Source organism: Azolla caroliniana, unplaced genomic scaffold, assembly GCF_043228905.1.
Source record: "Azolla caroliniana isolate FFs.n. ecotype wild unplaced genomic scaffold, voAzoCaro1.0.p SCAF_18, whole genome shotgun sequence".
NCBI lineage: Eukaryota > Viridiplantae > Streptophyta > Polypodiopsida > Salviniales > Salviniaceae > Azolla > Azolla caroliniana.
In genome coordinates this window covers 2,405,789-2,428,849 of record NW_028230453.1, presented here as the reverse complement: position 1 = coordinate 2,428,849, position 23,061 = coordinate 2,405,789, and the positions used below count along the sequence as shown (strand labels likewise).

The 23,061-nt window shown below is 37.1% G+C and overlaps 2 protein-coding genes across 5 annotated transcripts; both read right to left on the bottom strand.

The window, feature by feature from the left end:
• Positions 1-1,127: 1,127 nt before the first annotated feature.
• MAP1D (methionine aminopeptidase 1D) lies at positions 1,128-5,602 on the bottom strand. The gene is made up of 9 exons (XM_087334529.1): positions 5,417-5,602; positions 5,130-5,208; positions 3,874-4,111; positions 2,953-3,114; positions 2,814-2,855; positions 2,672-2,743; positions 2,149-2,228; positions 1,698-1,843; positions 1,128-1,604 (listed from the first exon to the last, which is right to left on the bottom strand). The coding sequence occupies exons 1-9, from the start codon at positions 5,568-5,570 to the stop codon at positions 1,459-1,461; spliced, it is 1,119 nt and encodes a 372-aa protein (XP_087190655.1). The 5' UTR covers positions 5,571-5,602; the 3' UTR covers positions 1,128-1,458.
• Positions 5,603-6,806: 1,204 nt separating this feature from the next.
• On the bottom strand, positions 6,807-22,777 carry LOC147852048 (pentatricopeptide repeat-containing protein At4g35850, mitochondrial-like). 4 transcript variants are annotated; one of them, XM_087334526.1, is made up of 14 exons: positions 22,593-22,777; positions 14,969-15,116; positions 14,729-14,891; positions 12,858-12,923; positions 11,595-11,692; positions 11,390-11,507; positions 11,088-11,300; positions 10,496-10,572; positions 9,368-9,461; positions 8,991-9,056; positions 8,033-8,110; positions 7,837-7,938; positions 7,485-7,644; positions 6,807-7,310 (listed from the first exon to the last, which is right to left on the bottom strand). In XM_087334526.1, the coding sequence occupies exons 1-13, from the start codon at positions 22,693-22,695 to the stop codon at positions 7,534-7,536; spliced, it is 1,437 nt and encodes a 478-aa protein (XP_087190652.1). In that variant the 5' UTR covers positions 22,696-22,777; the 3' UTR covers positions 6,807-7,310; positions 7,485-7,533. The 4 variants fall into 4 exon arrangements, with proteins under 4 accessions (XP_087190652.1, XP_087190654.1, XP_087190653.1 ...); XM_087334528.1 differs by having other exon boundaries at positions 6,807-7,297; XM_087334527.1 differs by having other exon boundaries at positions 6,807-7,234.
• Positions 22,778-23,061: the final 284 nt, after the last annotated feature.

The window sequence follows — 23,061 nt, the reverse complement described above, 5'->3', positions numbered from 1 at the left end:
TTTCCATTTCAAACTTAGTGGAAACGAACATACAGTCCGTCGGTGTTTCGATGAACTCTACATTGCCTTTACATAAGTGACTCAAATCACCTTAAGCTGAATATTTCCTAAACTAACCTTCACCCTACCAATTCTATTTTCAAAACCCTTGGTTTGTTGGGAGATAGTGAAGGGAATAACACAAACTTTGGTGGTCATCAAACTTGATGAGTTGAGAGCATTGTTGAAGAAAGACTTTAGATTGCCACTTCTATTGAAGACATTGGAGAAACCGACTTGTGTTATATACTAATATTATCCATATGAGAGGTATGACGATGGGTGAGTGTGCACAAGAGTAAGTGTGAATGTAAGTATGGTTGTATGTGTACAGTGTATGAACACATGTACATGTGTGTGCATGTGGGTAAATATGAAAGAGTGTGGGTAAGTTGTGTATGTAACTACCTTACATGTCTCATTGTATGTTCTTGATTTGTAACCCTCATGTACCTATATAACCCCATATGGGCATGAATGAAAGATAATAGAAGTTCCTCTCTAAGTTATTGTCTGTGTGTCTCTTTCTCTCTCTTTTCCCCTCACGCTCGACCCCTTTGGGAGAATGGCTCCACCCCCGACCCATCAACACCTAAAAGAGAAGAGAGGCTAGAAACCATCCACTCATTTCTAGACCATATCTTTCACACTAGCCTGAACTTGCACATTTATAAACATGACTATAATCACTAGCATCCAAGGTGTGCTTATTTTCTGACAAAAGATGTGAAACAAACCAAGATAAATGCAACCCTAATTTCCACTTCTCACCAATAAGATCCCTATGGAGAGAAAATTAGACACATTTCACAGAATTTATACATGGTTTCCCAATTTTCCGAATTTATACCAGCACTGTGATATGCCTTTAACAATCTTGCAATGCAAATCAGATATAATAATTCTAATATTATTTCTACCCTATCAATGAAAAACTTCAGATTCTTCTGAATAAACCATTGAGTCCTTTTTATCACTTGGATAAAACTACCAATCTATCCTATTTTAGAAAGGACAAAAATAACGTCAAATAAATTTCCCAAAATCATGACGTTTCAGACCAGTACTGTATACAAAAAAATCATCAAATCAGAATCTTGTTAATTTCAAATAATATCCCAAGGTGAAAGATTTATATTACAATCAAGAAACACTTCTTAGAAAATAAAACAAATAAATGTAATTTTATACAAGGAAAATGATGTATAAATCAAGGCCTGAATCCATTTGGATATTGGTTTGCCTTTTTTAGAAATGTACTGATCCAACTAGAAGTCCTATAGAGAAACAATATACTCCTAGCCAAATGTGGGGAGCATTTACCGTAAGAATCATAGATACTTAGCTATACTAAAACCAACGCTTATTTCTGTTCAAATTTAGCTGAAATTAACAACTGGTATAGTGAGGTTGGCACTCTTAAGCCAGAGTCAAGATCTCAGCTCCATGTTCGGTGATGAGCAATGTATGCTCAAATTGAGCTGAGAGACTACCATCTGCTGTGACAACAGTCCAATTATCATCCCAAATCTCATCATCAATGCTTCCTATTGTCAGCATTGGTTCTGTGAGCATTTAATACAAAATTATTCAGCTTTTGTAGCATCTGTCTCTGTGGATTGAAATCGAGATATATTTATGTTAAAAGAAAAACATACCTATTGTAAAGGTTTGACCAACCACCATTCGTCCACCATTGTTGTTTCGATAATGTAAGATTGTTGGAGAAGAATGGAAAATTTTGCCTACTCCATGACCAACAAAGTGTTTCACCACACCATAGCCATATGTATCTGCATGATCACTACAAAACAAAACGTCTGAAATTATACCTGGATTTCTTTTTGTTCTAAGATGGATTTGATCACCCAGCAATCATACAAAAGACCAAGGTTGTGTTATACATATTCGTAAGGGTCCTTCATTAAGACATAAAAGATAAAACCTTATAAACTGAGATTTCCACTTCAAAAGAGACTGATCAACTAATCACAAATAAAATTAAGTGGTGTCAAAATGCAATAGCATATAACCATATTTTAGTTCCCTCCAGATGCAAATTTGAAGTAGAACCTGTACATACACTATGTACCCCACAATAATACTTACTGTATTGTCTTTCCTATTTTCTTGTACTCTACCCCAGGGCCACAAATTGCGATTGCTTTCTCCAAACTCGTGCGTGTAACCTATGAGAAATAGTTATGATTGGCATAAGAAGATGAAATGGACATAAAGATATCACAGTTCAATCCTTGGAGATGTGCTGCACATCATGACACTACTCACACATAATTATTTATCTATTAGAATCCATCATCATATATGAGAGGTCTCAGTAATACCCTTTTATATGATATTCGATTGTCAAACTAGACTCAAAGTTACATACTAGAACTTCAGAATTTCTAAACAACTGAGTTATGGAAGCTATGAGCCATGTTACAGAGGACAATTTCAACGTTTCAGCTCCAACCAAAATATAACTCCAGCAGATGATACACATACATCTATAAAGGAACCTTTTAATACTCTTGACATAAGACAGACTTGTATGGTTTCTTTGTTGCACACATATGAATAGATTCTTTGTTGCACACATATGAATGGCTTTGGAAGTCATGAAACAAACCTCTACCAACTTCTTGGCTTCATCATCAACATTTCCACACAAAAACGTCTTTGAAGTATCGCCATGATATCCCTGACAAGAGAAAAGCACTTAGATGGCTATTATTAATGTTGACTTCCAATCAAATTTTAATCACGCTTACATTCAAGTACACTGTCACATCTATGTTGATAATATCTCCATCCTGCATCACATAAATGCAATCTAATGAATGGGAACTTAACACTCTCTCAAACCAGGTTAACACTTTTGAAGCCAAAAGACAGGTTAACGATAAAAACCTCCAAAGGTCGAGAGTCTGGTATACCATGGCAGATACATTCATTTACCGATGTACATACACTCTTTGGAAAACCACCATATCCCAATGGTGAAGGATATGCCCCAGCCTCAATAATCATTTTATGAACAGCTTTATCTATTTCATCTGTTGTCACACCTGGCTGTGCAGTGCAAAATGGCCACTTTATGAGAAAATAATAACCCATGTAGCTCCTTGTAAATACACAGAAAGTATGAATATTATTTTATCCACTGAGCTAACATTTCAAAAGAGAACAAAAAACATCAAAATCCCAAGAAAAATTCAATGTAATCCACTTAAGTTCAAATAGTAAATGTGAATATAATTTTACAAGGTTCAACATAATCTTCTTGTGCATGAAGAATATTCTGTTCAAATGTTAGTGTGTTCCCCCAGTGTTTTTGCATTCCTATATGCAGACTGAAAGGCTGTGGAATTATACAAATTAATCTTGCCAAAACATCCAGATATCAGGGTTAGCAATGCCAAATATGGATGTGGCCCATGAAGACAAACCTATACCTATACTTTATATGCAATGATAGTTTTCAATTTCATTTTGTACAGAGATCCTGATTATGGCTAAAGTATCATTTATAGTTTCTAACTTCCATACTATAGATGTACCTGATCATCAGTAACGATTAACCTACAGTTGAATATAGCCAATTTCTGGCTTCAATGAAATAATGTCTATTAAATTATGTGCAAGTCTCATAAAGAACTTCACAATTCTAATTCGAAGATATATTCTCAACACTCTCGGGCATGTTTTTATAAATTTGGGATCAGAGAAACTAAATTTTTCCAGGGATAAATCTATGAATAAATAAAGGCAAACTCTTGAATTAATCTTGCATTATTGATTGCAAGATTTCACAAGGAAAAAGAAACTAACCTTCACTAAGGTTCCAGCATAGTTTAATACTTCAGCAGCAAGACGGCCTGAAGCTCTCATGCATTCTATTCCTTGATTATCATGAGTTTGAGGCAGAATTGAGAAATCAGGGAGTTTAATAGTTGAAACATAAGGTGGTCGCATGATATGTTCAGGCACAGGTAGCCGAGGTGAAACTGTTCCTTGCTTTAATGGTGTTCTTTTTGAGTTCTTGAGTGCGTTCTCCTTGTCTGAAAGTCTGCAGAAGAGCTTTTCTTTTACAAATGATGAGAGAAAGGCTCCACTTTTTTCATATAAATATATCTCCTAAATAACAGATCAGCGTTAATTATGCAAGGATTAATATAATGAATGATTAAAGCTAGAAAGCAGTTCTCCCAAGCCCAATACAACAGATGCTAAGACCTTAAGTAAAATCACAGTACTAGGAGACTTGCTGTACCAATTCACTAAAGAAATGGTGCAGAAGACTAGCGTCCTCTATGCATAACTTCAAGCTACCCTAGGAACTGTGCACAGTTAATGTCCGCAGAGTACAGCGAGGGTGAGTTGAACTTTTTTATTGAGGTCTTCTTGTGTGCATCCAAATCATACTTCCATCATTATGACTACCATTGCTGCAGCCTAGCTTTACACCTTTATAAGGATTCCATTACAAACCAAATGATTGGTCTTTGGACGCAGGTTACCATCCTACTCTTATTCCGCACCTCATCTTCACAACACATTTCTGCACATGTTTACACATAAACTTGTGACACTGTTTCATGAACACAATCACGAAGCGTCCCCAGGTTAGCCAGCCCTTTACATTGATTTAACACAAGGAAAAGTTAAAAAGGTTCACGTCCATGTCCATACCATAGCTAACAATATTTCCCGTGAATAACAGCTTCCCTATCTCTAGGTGTGAACTAATTAATTAGACCTCAGCCAAATGGCCTTGACCAAAACATATCTATTCAGATTTAAGGTGTTCATAGTTCAATGGTTGACCTATCCCTGGATATGAACTAACCATAACCGCCCAGACTGAAGTTCCACAAGGCCACACTAAAGCTAATTGGCCTATCTCTGACCATGAACTAACAACTCCTAATAGACTCATATCAAATGCATATTTTGCCAACGCTCTTGAAACGTGAGCTGCCAAGGACCCACGAAAATATTTAAATGTAGTCTGCTTCTCCAAAAAAGAAAAAAGATATATATTCTGCGTTGCTATTAACACAAAGGAATCGACATAAATGCAGTACCTTTTGTTAAACAGGATCTCAGCGAATCCAGACCTCTTCCTAGAGACGATAGAGAGATGAAAAGGCTTCTTCCTTTCACCTGAACATACAAAATGAAGAATTAGGGTTTGGGTTGAGGGTCGAGGGTTTAGAGTTTAGGGGCTACATGCTTAAATTCATACACACACACGAACACATACATACAAAGTGAAGAGAATGAATCAAGAATCAGGAGCAAGGTCAACAGTCGAGAGTATCGGGCAAGTACAGGACAAAGTAAGTGATGACGGGAGAGAGGACAAATTTACCATGAACGAATAGTGACCGAAGAGAAGCAGAGGAGGAGTTCCATAGAGAACAATAAGAAGAAGACGAAGAAGAAGAAGAAGAAACGAGAATTGGTTGAGAAGCCACCATAGCTGCTGCTGCTGCTGCGGTAGCAGATAAGCGTAAGGATCCCATGAAAACTTATAAGAAGAAGAACGAGAACAGAAATTTAATCCTCTCTTTTCATTTTTAGAGACTCTTCGCAAAACACACACGCGCACACACATACATACATGGAAAATACAAAGGAACTTTCCTGATAATACATTCAGGTTCGGTTTGGGAAGCTCAAGCCTGAACCGAACTGCCAAACCTGTTTTAAACGGTTTGACGGCTCGGTTTAGGCTTTGAGCCGAGCCGTTGCTGATTCCTATTCATTACCTTGGTGATCTCGGTCCCAATGGCTCCGCCTCACCATCATACATGCGGAGAGGCTATAATATGGACTGCTGAATCGTCTCAATCTGCCATCCCAAATTGAGAAGACTAAGAGCTGAATTGACAATTTGATTTTAAATCACTAGGCTTGCACGTATGATATTTCTCCGCATGGGGATCTCACCAATGGTGTTCTGGGAAATAATGAGAGCATCAAAGGGCATCGATCCGAAGAAGCGGTATTTGCTTTGAGCCAATAATATCCCCAATGATGGAAAAGTTTATGAATATATACCCTTCCAACGATGAGAATGTTGTGCACAAGTTCAACTTTGCATATGTACCTAATACCCCATTTCTCCCAAAAGGGTAAATTCAAACCATGGTTGATATTTTACACTAAAATTTTCATTTATGTTATATTTACTCATTCTAATATTACTATAAGTAGCAACAGATTAAATCATGCATTATCAAGATGGTTTTAATTTACTTCACAAAAATGGAATGCTTATCTAGGAGATTTAGCTAGCTCATTGATGAATTCCCATTGCTGTAATGACTTATGGTAGTTATCCCATTTTACCCATGACCAGAAGTAAGAGCTTCCGGGTTCTGGAACTTTTTTTTCACATTTCTCTAGGCCATATTACTCTGGTGGTACACAATTTGTAGGCTTGAATAGCCTGATTTGCTTCCACCTAAATTTTGAGATTTATTTTTACATCCTTTAGTATTCCTCGGTAATTTTGCATTCTTATGATGTCCAACCTTGATATCAAACTTTATAGTGCACACGTGCAGTAAAAGGAGAATGTTCCACGTTAAATGCATGTCAAAGACATGCATTTATCCCACTCTCAGCATAGCTTATTATCTATATCTTAACATGCTTAACTTTTCACATTAATTTGCTTCCTATACTTCATGGCTAGTTATAAAAACATATTGAATCAGAGATACAGTCTCGAACACCTAAAAACTAGCCCAATGGAGAACATCCATTCAAATAAAGATTAAGATGGCAAATGAATATTGTCTCAACCTTTGTACTAGAATTTTTCTTGGTCATAACACATAAGCACATTGCCTTTCACACATTAGCTACTTGGAAACTGAGCATTGATGAGAAAGAAATTAGTCATATATTCGTGGAGATGAGTGGAATAGACAATTATTAATTGGATAGGTAGGTATGTTCTTCACCACACAGCTATAGCTACCCTCACAACAGGTTCTCTTATTACATTGAATGACAGTCCAAAAAGCTCGTGGTTTATGAGATAACAGTGCTTTGAGCAACAATCCTCTACTTGAAGATAGCTTAGCTATCCACACAAAGGCTCTCTCTCTTGAAGCAATAGTCGCCATCTGCGATAAATGTGTATACCACTATCACGCAAGCGTATCGCGATCTCTACCTGCTTAACTTCATAAGTTAATGAGATGCCCTTCATTGACTAGTCCTCTGGTTGCTTTTTCACCTAGAGTAAAGTTCTTCAAAAAAAAGGACACCATGATCCATTCATGCACATACATGATTCAAATAGGTAGCCTTAATTATGCAAGTCTTAAATTAAAATACTCATTGAAAAACCAAGAATAAGAAACTATTTAGTAATGAATTTTTAGTTCAAATATTGGCACAAAATCCAAGACAAACAAACCAACCCATTTCTTGTCTTTTAATGTGTGCACATCATCATCTACATTCTGATCATTATGCCTCCAATTGCATCTGTTGTGCTGCTCCCACTCTAAGAGGAAGCCTTCGGTTCATAATGTCTGTTACCATCTTGAGACGAGGATCACCTTCTGGAATTTGTCGTCGCTGTAGCAAAAAAATAAAACATTCATACAAAAGACCAAAAGGCATAGGCATACACATGCTTCAAACAGATTGGACTATCACGTTCTTCAACAAATGCAATGATTAAATATACATATATACTAAATATATGTGCAAATAATTATGTCTCTGATTAAGCAAACATAACCGATATGTTGTACTATCACTTCTTACCTTCAACCCTCGAAAGTACATGTCAATAATCCTTCTAGGTAAATTCACTTTGCGCTTCTGCATGAGATCAAATAGCAGATTGGCCATGGAGAAGTCTCCTCCCTGCATAACAAGTGGATAGATTTACGGGAGTGTGCCAATGGACCATTCAATGCAAAGATAAGTGCATTGCCCTTATCTCAAATAAAAGTTATACCGGCTCCTGCGATGCCAATTCCAGAAGATCACTATGCATTTTGTTCGTGATTGGCAAACCTCTGTTCAGCATGTCTTGCTAAAAAAGCACATAAAATCACTTAGTCAAATACATAAGATTTCTAGTATACAATGCATATGGATGCCCATGTCACCACAACCAATTTTAGAAATATACAATAAACATGAAGTGTCTTATGCACTCCCATATACACATTTGTGCAGATCCTTGCATTGCATGTATAACGTATGTAATCACATGTATATATGCATGTGCCTATGTCTTGTTGTTATGAACGTTACATACATACATACATTCATTACATGACAATATCATCAGCCAATGGTATTGCACGTCGGTAAATATGTAAATGAATACGGTCAAAGTTCTAGTCATGAAACAATGACCAGCATATCTCTGAATTTATTCTAGTTAATTCTTCGAAATGGTTTTTGACCATAATTCATGAATACAGGGCTCTGCCAATCAACATTTTCGTGTCTGGCTACTATTTCCTATTTATGATAAATATACATTTCCAGATATACCATAAATTCATCCATATATACTATTTAACATATCTGTGCAATACCTTGTAACAAAACAAACAAACAAACAGAAATGCATGCACATTATTGTGCATTTATGAAGAATCTCACTTATAGTGAAAATTCATAGAAAGTAAAGCAATAGACTTGTCATCAGATATACACCACCAGCACAGAAATGATCAAGAAGGCACATTGAAAAAAGCAATTAAACACCACAGAGACTAATACAACGCGACCTCTTGGACAGGTGTAATGTCCTTATACCATTAATCAACTCAAATGCAGCAAATATAGCATTCATATAATATAACCATTTTTTTTTTAAAACATATATTTGCCTAATGGTCGTTAAAACAGAAATTTTGTTATTTCAATCATCTGCAAAAATATGGGGTTCAACTGCTTACCAAGACCTTCTTAGCTGTGTCCATTCCTTCTCTTGTAAATCCCTTCATGGCTTCCAGAATGAATACCTTAAATTTCCAAAATGAAAACAGACTAAATCATGCACTGATGAGATGCTTACACACAGCTGATCACTAGAAAATTTTATATCTTGTCTACGATTCCATGCATATATATAATATATAGTACATATATTCATGGAATCGTTGAAAAGATATATATTTTGTACATATATTATATACACACATTTTTTATTGATTGGTTTTATGCGTTAGACACATATGTGTGTGTAAATCATAAAACCAATCAGCAAAAGAAGTCAAGAAAAAGCTTAAAGAAAAATATTATACTTATGAATCTCAAGTAGAGGGGCACGTACAACAAACAACTCAGTTCGTGCTGGTCGACCTGAACTTAGATAGCCATTGAGTGCCTTTAGTGCAACACCATATTCTTGACATGCAACGTGGCACCTGCATCAAATCACAGATTATCATAAGGGAGATGCACCTGAAAACAATGTGACAATTTCAATCATGTCCTTAAAATTCAAATCCACATAAGCAATCATATATAAATTACTTATTTGTGGGATCTTTGACAATAACCAGTGAAACAGAAGTGTAGTTAGAAAATGGAAATCTTGAAGAATATAGGGAATAAATCACCATCACATTGTGAACACAACTGTACCACGTGCGCATCTATACAAAACTTAAAGTCCTTCTAAGGTATAGAGAATTATCAGCTGAAAAAATAACTTCTTACGAGGTTTGTGTGCTGTCATGTGAGTTTAAAGCTTATAAGTGTTTCAACTTTTATTCAAGATGGGAGAACTCGCACAACCAAGAATATGTCTATGCTATCAAATTCTCTTCCCTATGCTCATAGCTGCCCCCATCTTTCATCTCTTGGCATCAGTGTCAATCCAGAAGAGTGCCTTTGCCTTTCATGTTCTTTCCGATATCTATGTCTTTGCCTGCTCCAATTAACATTTCCTCTGTCCCAACCATAGTCTGGGCCAGTAGTTTCAACTGAAGCAGCCAACTATAGAGGAACTAAAAAAGAAATATGTACAGCAGGACAACCTGACTTGAATCTTATGACATGCACTGGCATTCAAAGATCACCATGTTACAGTTTTACATGCACAAGATCATGCATAAAAAGCTGCGCAACTATCAATAGTTACCAGCATGACAGAACATAGGAGAAATAATAAGGTTATTGAATAAGAAATGTGTATTAATGCCCGGCATGTGCTCTTGGTGACGAAATATAAAAAATAAATCCAACATGTATAAAGAACCCCAAGTTATAGACAGAGACCCAGATCAATCAGAGTCATCATGATCATTATGTATTTTACATAATACAACATTTAAAAACTTTTGAAACTGAAGAACCACTATTTTCCAACATAGGAAATAGAAGAGATGACTGTACCGTTTCACAGCCGACATTTTGGGGAATCATGGCAAACATTTAGAAACAATGTTTGATATACCTCAGGATTTGAGCTACACAAAATAAGTCTGGCTGGAAGCTATCTTCTTTCAGCATCTGTACAACGCTCCTCAGGGCCTGCATAGAAAAAACATTTGACATGTCATCAGAACTATATTTGACATGTCATTAGGTGGTATTAAGGAACCACATTCATTATAATATACATCTAAATGATACTTCTAAAATGTGGATACATTTTTTATCTTTAGAAGTTGTCATCAGACGAAGATATTGTGTTTGCAGTCAAAATACATAATATTAATGCACAGAATATAAAGAGAACAAAAATGGAAAACATTCTCTATACTGTAACCATCGTTCAGCACACTCTACCATCAGACCCATCACATCATTTATCCCTCCAGCAAAATACAGAAAATATCAGACTGCTCTGCAATGTGTTCACTGTCAAAATGAGTGCTTGTATATTTGCATCTTGTATAAGGACTCACAAGATATCTATTCATTTACTCCATCCAAAATTTAAACTTGTCATTCTATCACAATATGTCGAGTTATAAGAGCTCATAGATGCAAACTATACAACAAAGAAAATCGAAAGTCGCTTAGGTGTGTTATCAAAAACTTACTGACGTATTTTTTAGATCTGCACATGCTGAAAGGGCTGCATGATATACAGTCAAACGTCGATCAACAATATTCGCACGTCCTCGTACAAAGTCAACAGTAGGTAAACAATAAATATATTCATCAGTTTCGTCAATTATATCCCCTCCATCACGTCCACCACCAAACATGTCTAGACCTGACCAGCTTCTTGCCTGCCTTAATATATCCAAAATCTATGAAACAATAAAACAATCCAATAAATTAGTAAATTAATCCTGAAGAACATAAATACAGTAACTCCAGATAATCAAGAAATTCTAACTTTATCAAATGTGTCATTTTTCTTCACTGGCTGGTTTTTCTCTGCAGCTATGAGTGCAGCATAACAGTACTTATTTAACGCAAGCCCAGACTCTGTTATCCTTTGTACAACACCTGCCCTGAAAACTTAGAACAAATGTTTACATATAGATAAGTTGAATAGATGATGCTAAATCCAAAAGAAGAAAAAAAACTAATATACTCACGCTTCCTTTGGCAAGCCTGCTGCACCACATGCTCCCAGAAGTGCAGTTAATGTTTTCAGTTTTGGACGCAAACCAAAATGCAGCATCTCCTCCACAACCTTGCCAAAGTAAGATTTTGGCATTAGCCACCTTCTTGTAGAAACACATCTAGACTGTTCACTAGTATTTCCTATGCACTCTTGATTTTAACTAAGTAATGGCAACCAGTTTGCGAGAAATAAAAAACTTACCACAGTACATATAAAAGCCGTTTTTTAGTCTTTAACTAAAGAAGTGCAAATAAACATCAACAAGATCATAAACTGGACGCCTTCTATATGTTTTTAGATACCTGTCCCACATACATAGATATGCTTTCATAAAGCCAAACCAAGAGTTTGAACTTATGAATATAAAGAATAAATTAAAAGAGAAAACAAAAGGAAAGGAAGAAAAGATTTCAATAGAAGAAAACAACACGCATATGATACATAAAAGCTACAAAGCTCTCGAATGCTGAGGTTGCGAATAACCTGCATATAACAAACTATGCATCCATACACACATCATCAATGCTCAGGAATAGATGCTCGCTAATTAAAGAACCATGAAAATGAGTTTCTATCGTATCTTGAGTTGTGATACTGTTCAACCATGAAGAAGTATAGCAAAAAGTGAAGAGAAAAAGAAATAAATATAGAAATCCATTCAAAATATAAATTAAAATACTAATAGTCAAGTTAATTCATGCATACAAATAAACATATCCTGTAAGGATACATACCCATAAGGATAAAGAAATGAAACTGAACATCTCGTCACAACTGAAAGTTGCAAGAAATGCCTTAGTTATAAGCCACCTAACAATAGTCGATGTGCAATGAAAATGATTCCAAAAAAATTTAGTGCAAGTGGAATTGTTTTATCAATGATGGATCAAGCAGCATTTCCTGAGTATATAAAACACAAGACCACGAATAATTTCAAGAGTAACTTTTTTCCTAGGACTCTGGAATATATAGAACAATCACTTTTCCATAGCACACTGTTCAGAACCTACCATCAAACTTCCTAGGACATTTGACATAATAAGAACAGATCAATTTAGCATAATTACTTTTGAAAACAGAAATGTCTCTACCAGCACAGAACTAATGTCCTGAGAACTCACAAAGAACCACTGAAAATTAATTTGCAATAAACTGATGGCTCTATCATAGATGGATATCAACAGGCTAAAGCATGATCCACAAAAAAAAAAATCAATGACGAAGTTACATCAACCTGAAATGCACGACGCTGGTGACGGCATTTACCGCAAGTTGCAATCAAACAGTTGAATGTCAAATCCTGCCATTTAAACATAACATGCACAGTAAACTTATTGCATAAAACTCAGTCACTACCATATTTAAGTTAATGGAAAGTTAATAAAACTAATAACACAGAAATAATTTCTTGGTCCATGGTCATAACGCTAAAATATCCAACTAAAGAGGTCCAAACAGTGTGCAAAATGTATCTACATAATGTTCCCTTTGACTATGTCAAATGTGATATAGCAAACAAGCTAGAGCACCTTCTAAAACACATTGGGTTCCATTCAAGCTCATTGATATTCAACCAAAGCTAACAGACCTTAAAAGTGAAGAATGATATTCAACCAATGGGGCCTAATATCAAGAAATTTTTCCAGGCTTTTAATTCCACCATAAAAACAACAGCCTAAACTCTCAGGCATTGCATATCCCAAATCACTGTGGTCAAAGACTATACATCCATGAAAAGACTATGACCTTGACTTATCAGATCGAAAGGCTTTCTCAAACCTTCCAATGCATGAAAAGACTATGATCCTGACTTATCAGATCGAAAGGCTTTCTCAAAACTTCCAATGCCTGAGGTAAAGAGAACACTGAAAAAGTCAAGTCAGGTTGTCTATGATCTCATAAATCTAACTAACTATTGTGCACCACAATTATGAAGCTTTACACCTTCAAAGGACACTTCAATATTGTCGCCTAAATAGCAATGAAAAGTTATAAACAACCAATAAGATATATTACTATAAGAACATATATATTCCATATAGTAGAGTCAGCTCGCAAGATCCATAAGAAAGACAGCAAAAAATGAAGTTTGTAGCGTTATGTGCCAAAAGCACTTCTTCCTCACATTTAGAAAGAAAACTACAAAAGGGATCAAAGGAATCTAATCCTTTATGCACAAAAGGAATTGATTGAAAATTTCAAAACACATTATAGCATCACCTTACATTATTAACTATACTCGAGTCCCATACCTTCAAATTTTCAAGTTTTATTTGGGAAAGTTTCCAATATGTTTCAAAACCTTCACATATTTGTAATGCCTCTTAGTTATCGGCCCCAAGTCGACTCAAACCAAACCAAAGCAAATCCTTAAGACATAGCAGTTTATCAGTTTGAATATAATTAAAGAGTTTGTTTGGTTTCAAATATTGTAAATAGTTTGGTTTCAATTCAGTTTGGTTCTAAACTTGGGTTTATCAATTTATCAGTTTAAATGGCCCAGTTTAATGGTTTCTTGATATTTTGTTTTAACTTCTAGTTTTTGTTTCCCGAATGGTTTTTTTGTTGAAGGATTTGCTTAATTTAATTTAAATGTTTTTATAATTTAATATTTTTTGTTTAATTATCTAGTTAACTTACCTTAAATGAATAGGTTTAGATTTGTGATTAAATAGTTCCATTTGGTTCAACTTTTTCTTAAACAGTTTGGTTTAAATTAATTGATCTAAACGGCTTGGTTGGTTTGATTCGGTTTCACAGCACATACGTTTTGTCTCTTGTGACTCCATGCCTTCATATTTTCAAGGGTCCATGGGGAAACATTTCTAATATGCTTCAAAGCATTTGGAATCAAGTAATCTTTCATTTTGGGTCTTCATTCAGTACTCCACTTTTGAGTGGTTCCATCACTTTTAAATGCAATATTTCCTATCTACAATGCACAAACAAATGATTTTGAGCACCTTTCAACATGAAGCATTCCAATAATAATAATTTCCATGAAAGATGCTTGATAATATCTGAAACATCCTTGAAGTGCAGTAAATAAGATTAAGCTGATTTAATTAGCTTACTTTTTAACCAAAACATTAGACATAACCTTACATCAGGGATATAGCCCATACACTTCATCTCCTCGTAGAAGTAAAATGCATCCTGCATACGACCTCCTTTCATACACCCCACAAGAAGAGGTGCGAATGTATCTGAAACTGGTTGAATGCCATCTAAGATCATGTCATCGTAAACATCACGCAATAAAAAAGGCCTACATAAACATTCAAGCATATGTCACAAAAGATAAGAAGGCTTACATCATGAATATGTTTCAAGAGGAATAAGTACCTGTTGAAATTATTTAGATTGTATAAGACATCTGTATACTGATTCACATCTCTCGCATAATTTCTCTTTTCATAATCAGCTGAAACAACAGCTGAATAAAATTGCAAGCGTTCAATGCGCCCAGCACCCTGACATGGATTGAAGCCACCTGCATAACCATTGACACCATAACCATTCCAGATTGCGAAATTGTTGAGAATGTTTAAAAGTTGTAACGGCTAGCCCAACGGCTAGTTAGTTCCAACAGCTAGTTAGCCCAACGGCCAGATCTTGGCCTTTATAAAGAGGGACTTCTCCTCATGTAAATATAAGAGATCTCTGTATTTTCTCCCTCCAACGAATGTATATTACAGAACAGATGTGCTTTCTCATATTTCTTTATGGTATCAGAGCATAGATCCGCCCCTCTGCAAAACCCTAGATCTGTCCTCTGCAAAACCCTAGATCTGTCCTCTGCAGAACCCTAGATCTACCCTTCTGCTGAAATGACAGTGATTGGAACAGCACTGTCCTAGCATTCAAGAGAGGAAAGCAGAGATAGGCCAAGTTGACAAGATGGATGATGTGTTCTCAAAATTGAATGAAGATGAGGTGAAAACATTGGTGAAATACATGAAACAGGCTGAGATAGTAGCATCTGGAGGTGTGACAGGAATGCAACCACCACCCCGACTTGAACTCCTCCCAGTTGAGTTCAAACTCGATGGACCAGCCACATACTTGAGCTGGTCGCGTCGGATTATAGGTGCCTTGGCAGGAAGAAGCCTTGACGGCTACCTTACGGGAGAAGAGAAAGAGCCTCCTATCAAAACGAGCAATGAATGGAAAGCATGGAGAGCTACCCACATGTCATTGTACACGTGGCTCCTAAACTCCATGATTCCATCAATCGCCACAACAGTTGATGGAATTTTAAGTGTAAAGGAGATATGGGAGAAATTGCAAAAGACGTATGCAGGGAGGGGAAACAACATGAGAGTATTTCAAATCGAGCAGGAGATTGATGCTGTTTGCCAGGGAGATAGGATGGTCCAGGAATATGCCATAGAGTTAGAGCGTCTATGGGCAGAATACGATCATTTCTCGCCTGTGACAGTGTGCAATGATCCTCAGTGTAAGAGCAAGGAAATTTCTGCTCAAAGAAGAACTATGCAATTTTTGAAACATCTCAACCCGTCATTTGATCAAAGAAGGGCAGTTCTTCTAGCTAAGGCAGAAATTCCTACACTTGATGAGGCAATCGCGACTATGATACAAGAGGAGAGTAGAATGAAGCTGCTCTCTGACACTACCGGACTTCCAGGGGTACGATCGGCACTAATGGTGTCCAATACAAGCGGAAGTGAAAATCGAAAATGCTACAATTGTGGTGAAGCTGGTCATTTCAAGAATGCTTGCCCTAAACCATCTAAGGAGAGAGAATATGGAGGACGTGGACAAACTAGAGGTCGTGGTCGAGGGGGCCGAAGAGGTGCACGAGGAGGTTACCAAGCAAACTTGATGGTAGCAAAAGAAGAGGAAGGAACTAAGGTGGTGTTCACCGAAGAGGATCAAGCTCTCTTAGAAATACTTAGGAGGAAGCAAAGAGCCGCAGATGATACTTCATTCATGTCAAGAGGTAACACTGCCACCTATGCTTATTCGGCCACAAGTACTAGCAACACAAACACTCTTGCCTCTACACCAGAATGGATAATTGATTCTGGTGCATCTAGGCATGTGACGGGTAATGCTAGTGAATTCTCCTCATATACTCACTTATCAATGCCAGAAAGCATTCAAATTGCTGACGGTACTATACAACCTGTAGTGGGTATAGGTACAGTAAAATGTACCGACTCTGTGACATTGTCTAATGTGTTGCATGCTCCTTCTTTCCCAGTAAACTTATTATCTATAAGTTCTATCATACACCAACTAAAATGTGTTGTTTCTTTTGATATTCCCAAGGTGATATTCCAGGAGAAAGGGACAGGTCGGAGACTTGGGACTGGCACATGGCATAGTGGACTATGGTATTTGGATCGTGAAGGGCTGGATTCAGCATTAGCATCTATGGTAGAGGGAATAGATGTAAGGGGATCTAGAATGAGTTATGAGGACTTGTTAATACTTCATCACCAACGCATGGGACATGCCTCTTATGGCATTTTGAGTCGGGTGTATCCACACCTTTTTGAAAAGGCGGATAAAACAAAACTTGTTTGTGATGCATGTGAATTTGGTAAGCTTACTAAAAGTTCATATGCTAGTTCGGGTCATAGGAGTTCCCATGCATTTGATGTAATACACTCCGATGTTTGGGGACCATGTCCCACAAGTTCTATTAATGGATATCGATATTTTGTCTCTTTCATTGACTGCTTCTCTCGTGTGACTTGGTTATATTTGATGAGGAAAAAGAATGAAGTATTTGCTTGTTTTAAAGATTTTCATAGAGCAGTTCAAACTCAATATGGTGCAGTAGTAAAAGTGTTGAGGTCTGATAATGGAACAGAGTATGCTAACATGACATTTAGGGCATACCTCTCAGATCAAGGAATACAACATCAAACTACATGCCCATATACACCAGAACAAAATGGAGTAGCAGAGAGGAAGAATAGACATCTTCTAGAGGTAACGAGAAGCATGATGATTTCTATGAATGTCCCAAAGCAGTTGTGGGGACAGGCAGTTTTGACGGCTGCCACATTGATCAATAGAATGCCCTCTAGAGTATTGGAGTGGAAGTCTCCATGTGAGTTGTTGCAAGGCAATAACTCTGGAATCCTTCCTTTGAAGGTGTTTGGATGTGTGTGTTTTGTAAAGGACAGTAGACCATCAGTAGGAAAACTTGATCCTAAAGCTGTAAAATGTGTATTTGTGGGATACTCTGCCACACAAAAAGGCTATGTTTGCTGGAGTCCAGTAGAGAAGAGATTATTTGTGAGCATGGATGTGCATTTCAGAGAGTCAGAGCCATATTATAAACAAGGGGTAACTTCACCCTTTGATGACTTAATTCAGACTGAAAATATGAGGGAAGGAGATAATTGTGAGAGGTTGCTAAAAATAGGATCAATTCCTTTGCTGACCCCTACATCAGCTGAGAAAGAAGTGAGCGTAGGAGGTACGGAAGAAGAAGGAAACGAAGACGAGGAGCCTATATGTGTTGGGACTCAAGTTGAGGGGGAGCTAAAGGTGTATACAAGGAAGAGGAGGCAGAAAGACGGAAATGTGAACACGTCTTCAGCACCACATGTGCCATCAAGTTCCATGTCCCGACCTGCCTCGACTTCTGAAATACCTACAGAACTCCCGAACCTAGAAATCACAGGTGATATGATTTCCTCTCCTTCTCCTATCGAGATTAGGAGGACCTCTCGCAGTAATGCAGGGGTCCCTCCTGATCGTTATGGTTTTCCTCATGATATTGCTCAGTTTATCTCTTATTCTAACATATCAGCTACACATAGAGCATTCATTGCATCATTAGACTCTGTCACTTTACCCAAGTGTTGGCAGGTTGCTAAAGAAGATCCAAAATGGAAAGCAGCCATGCAAGAAGAACTCGGAGCTCTTGAAAAGAACAAAACTTGGGAGATTGTGTCACTACCACCGGAAAAGAAGGCGGTTGGGTGCAAATGGGTGTTTACAATAAAACAGACCCCAGAGGGAAAAATAGATCGATACAAGGCACGATTGGTGGCTAAAGGATATAGTCAGACATATGGCATTGACTATGATGAGACTTTTGCACCTGTGGCGAAGATGAGCACTGTTAGAACACTTATTTCCTTAGCAGTGAATAAGGATTGGAAATTACATCAATTAGATGTAAAAAATGCATTCCTTCATGGAGAGTTGATGGAGGAAGTGTACATGGATGTTCCCCCAGGTTTCGGTACAATTCAAACAGTAGGTAAGGTTTGCAAACTTAGGAAGTCGCTTTATGGACTAAAGCAATCTCCTCGAGCCTGGTTTGACAGGTTAAGAAGGGCTATGGTGGGTATGGGATACCAACAGACGAATGCAGACCATACAGTGTTCTTTCGACAACACAAGGACCATACTACATTGCTTGCTGTGTATGTGGATGATATAATTATCACAGGTAACGATGAAGGAGAAATTGCCCAACTGAAGATGCAATTGGGTAAAGAGTTTGAGGTGAAGGATGTAGGATTGCTACGCTACTTTCTTGGAATTGAGGTAGCTCGTGGAGCAGAAGGAGTTGTTCTATCTCAGCGAAAATATGTACTTGATCTTCTCAAAGAAACTGGAATGTTGGGTTGTAGGCCTGTAGCTTCTCCAATCGACCAAAAGATCAAGCTAACTGAACTTGCGGGAGAGAAAGTTGATCGTGAAAGGTATCAAAGATTGGTAGGTCGGCTGATTTATTTGACCCACACCCGTCCAGATATCTCATTTGCAGTAAGTGTGGTAAGTCGCTACATGCATGATCCGAGGAAAGATCATATGGATGCAGTGTACCATATTCTGAGATATCTCAAAGGTGCCCCAGGGAAGGGATTAATCTTCAGAAAACATGGTCATTTTAACATTGAGGGCTATTGTGATTCTGATTGGGCCAGTTGTGCTGATGACAGAAAATCCACATCAGGATACTGCATGTTTGTTGGAGGCAATCTAGTCTCTTGGAAGAGTAAGAAACAGTCAGTAGTAGCAAGGTCAACAGCTGAAGCAGAGTATAGAGCTATTGCTATAGGAGTTGCGGAGATGTTATGGCTGCGAACTCTCCTAGTAGAACTAAAGGTGAATCAAGAAAATCAGATGATGTTGTGGTGTGACAATAAGTCAGCAATCAGCATTGCCAACAATCCGGTACAGCACGATAGGACCAAACACATCGAAATCGACAGGTTCTTTATCAAAGAAAAGCTTGATAATGGAATATTAAAATTGAGTCATGTTTCTACTGAACATCAAGTAGCAGATTGTCTTACAAAGGGACTTGGGCCAGTAAGTCTTACTAGATTGTGTGACAAGATGGGCTTAGTGGATATTTTTCACCCATCTTGAGGGGGAGTGTTGAGAATGTTTAAAAGTTGTAACGGCTAGCCCAACGGCTAGTTAGTTCCAACAGCTAGTTAGCCCAACGGCCAGATCTTGGCCTTTATAAAGAGGGACTTCTCCTCATGTAAATATAAGAGATCTCTGTATTTTCTCCCTCCAACGAATGTATATTACAGAACAGATGTGCTTTCTCATATTTCTTTAGAAATGAGTCATCCACTCCAAATATGCTATAATACACACCACAACGGCATGCACTATACAATCAATGGCTTATTGTGTCATTCTTATTTGTACACTTATCATATTAATTTTCTACATTCGGACTCTTATAAAAACATAAACACTGTTTAGATATACCATGTATTAATGTGATGTTATGGATCAAAGAAAGATCAGAAAATGAGAGCGGAGGCATCAACCATGAAGAAGTAAAAAATGTAACCTTTTCTGGAATAAAACTAGAACATGCAGTCTGAAACTTGATTATTAGCTAACAATCATTTAAACTGATATAGACATAAAAATCAGTTCATATTAAGAAAGGAACACAAAGGTCTGGCAAATATTTTCATGGTTGAAGAACGTTTTCCTGAGCCCCAACTTTGTGCATAAAGCACATATTTGTAGAGAAAAGATTTATACATCAGTAGATCTATGCCTCGCTGCCACATCAACAGGGGAAGTTGTGAGCTATTAACAGTCTCCTATTCTTTATATACATCCTCCCCTATATTTTCCTATAAAACCCTCACCTACCTTTTTCAGCCAAATCAGGAAAACCTTCACGTCAAGTGACTCGATAAACAGAACCATCTCCTTCAACAGCAAATAACTTGTAACTCTTTGTCTGGATTAGTGAACTTCCCTCCTTCCGCCACAATCATTTTCAGTCTCTGTTCTTTCTTATCACCAACTCTCGTTGAGAGATTTCTCCCATCATATAAATCTTGTACTCTTATGCACTTACTCTGCTGCTCGGAGTTTTCTGTGTGACTATCTTACCTTCTCATCACTTGATTCTTTCAGAGATTGCAGTTAGATGCATTTGTAGAAACATATAATCTTAAGAAAAGGTGTTTCAATCCAACACATATATTTTGCATAAACTACACGTTTGCAGAACTAAGAATGAAGAGACAGTGCAGATAAACCATATGGAGAAGCCTAAAATATTAAAAAAACGGTGTTTCCAAGTCATGACATATATCTTACATAAAGCACACATTTCAAGAACTAAGAATGACAAAAAAGGGCAGATAGATGCACTGTAAAAGCATAAAATGTTTAAAAACAGTGTTTTCAAGCCATGACATTTATTTTGCATAAAGCACAAGTTTGCAGGACTAAGAATGAAGAGACAAGATGTCAAAAGAACATACAGAATATGAAACGTGTGGATAGATAGAATCATCAAATCATCTGTGAAGAAGTATAAAAAACAAAGGAACATGAAAATTCAAAGCTATAAACAGCATAGTAAAGTCGTAAAAACTCACATACATTTTGGCCATGCAAAAGAAAACTATGGAGATCTAATTATGCGTAAGTCTACACAAACAGTGCAGATGGAGAGAGTGGAAGAAAGTCTTAAAAACGAGAAGAAACATGAAGTTTCAAACTAGACAAATTTGGAATTCATGGAAACTGTGGAAACATATTGATATATCAGTTCACACATATTCACAAATAGTACAGATAGAAAAATTTAAAGAATAATACAATGCCAAGAAAGTTGAAGGCTCGAATCCATATTCATCTTACGCAATTGGTAAAGAATTACATATACTTTAGGAATGTGAATAGAAATTGTATAATCATATAAAATTCAGCAGATGTAGACTAACAGAGAATAGGTGAAGTGTAGAGAAGCACATGGAAAGAATAGTAAAAATGAGAAAAAACATAAGTTCAGAAACTTCTATTAAACATACATACAATAACGTAAAGATTCCAAACGAGGCAGCATACAAACTAGAAACAAGGAATGTACACACTTTGAGAAAACCATGGAGATGTATATAAACAGTGCAAATATACATAATTCCAGTAGCACATGTTAAGAATGATAAAGCATAATTGTTAGACGCCACATACAACATGTCGAATTTGGCAACGAGATGCACACGGGAAATGTGGAAATGCTTCTTCAGACTGAGAGAAACATGCCGAATTTGGCAACGAGATGCATACGGGAAATGTGTAAATGCTTCTCTAGACTGAGAGAAACATGCCAAATTTGGCAAAGAAATGCATAGGGAAAATATGGAAATGCTTCTCCAGACTGAAAAAAACGTGAGCATCCAAAGCCGTGTAAATATTATACAAATTTGTCAGAAGAAACGAAACATCTGGCATTGTAAACGGAAACCTTTATTTATGATAAAGACATTTATTTTGGTGGAATACATTATTGCTTAACCTTCTAGAGTTGAAGATTGGAGAAGAATGGCACAAAACGTGAAGAGAAACATGAAGTTGCATATACTCATATGATGCAAACAAACCATAAAAGAAACTGCAGAACGAAACCATAGACTTGGTTTTCCAGAGACGGAAAAACGTCTCTTTGGTAGGGTTAAAAAAATAGAACATTGAGTCTTACCTGCAGGGGTGAAGATCGGAGAAGAAGAAGGAGTAGAAGACAAAGGAGGGGAATAACGCGAGCTTCGCCTCGCAGCGCGTCGGATCAACACCTGAAATGCCATGGAACCTTGCGTCTTCGTCTGCTTCTTCTTCTTCTTCTTCTTGGGACAGAAATTTGACAGTAAGGAAGGGAAGATCGAAAGCCCTATAAACCCTTTGGGGAGGGGGGGGGGTCTTCTTCTTCCTTATGTCCCGTGAGCTTTTCTTTATTCCCCAGAATGCCCCTGATATTTTTGCATATTTCCCCAAATGCCCCTATTCATTTTGCATATTTCCCAAAAGCCCCTGGCATTTTTTGGGCATTTCGGATCTCTCTCTCTCTCTCTCTCTCTCTCTCTCACCACAATCGGTCTCCCATGGACATTAACAATACATCTATCTATTGTTGATGAAAACACACTATTACATCAAAAAATGTGTATGAAAAA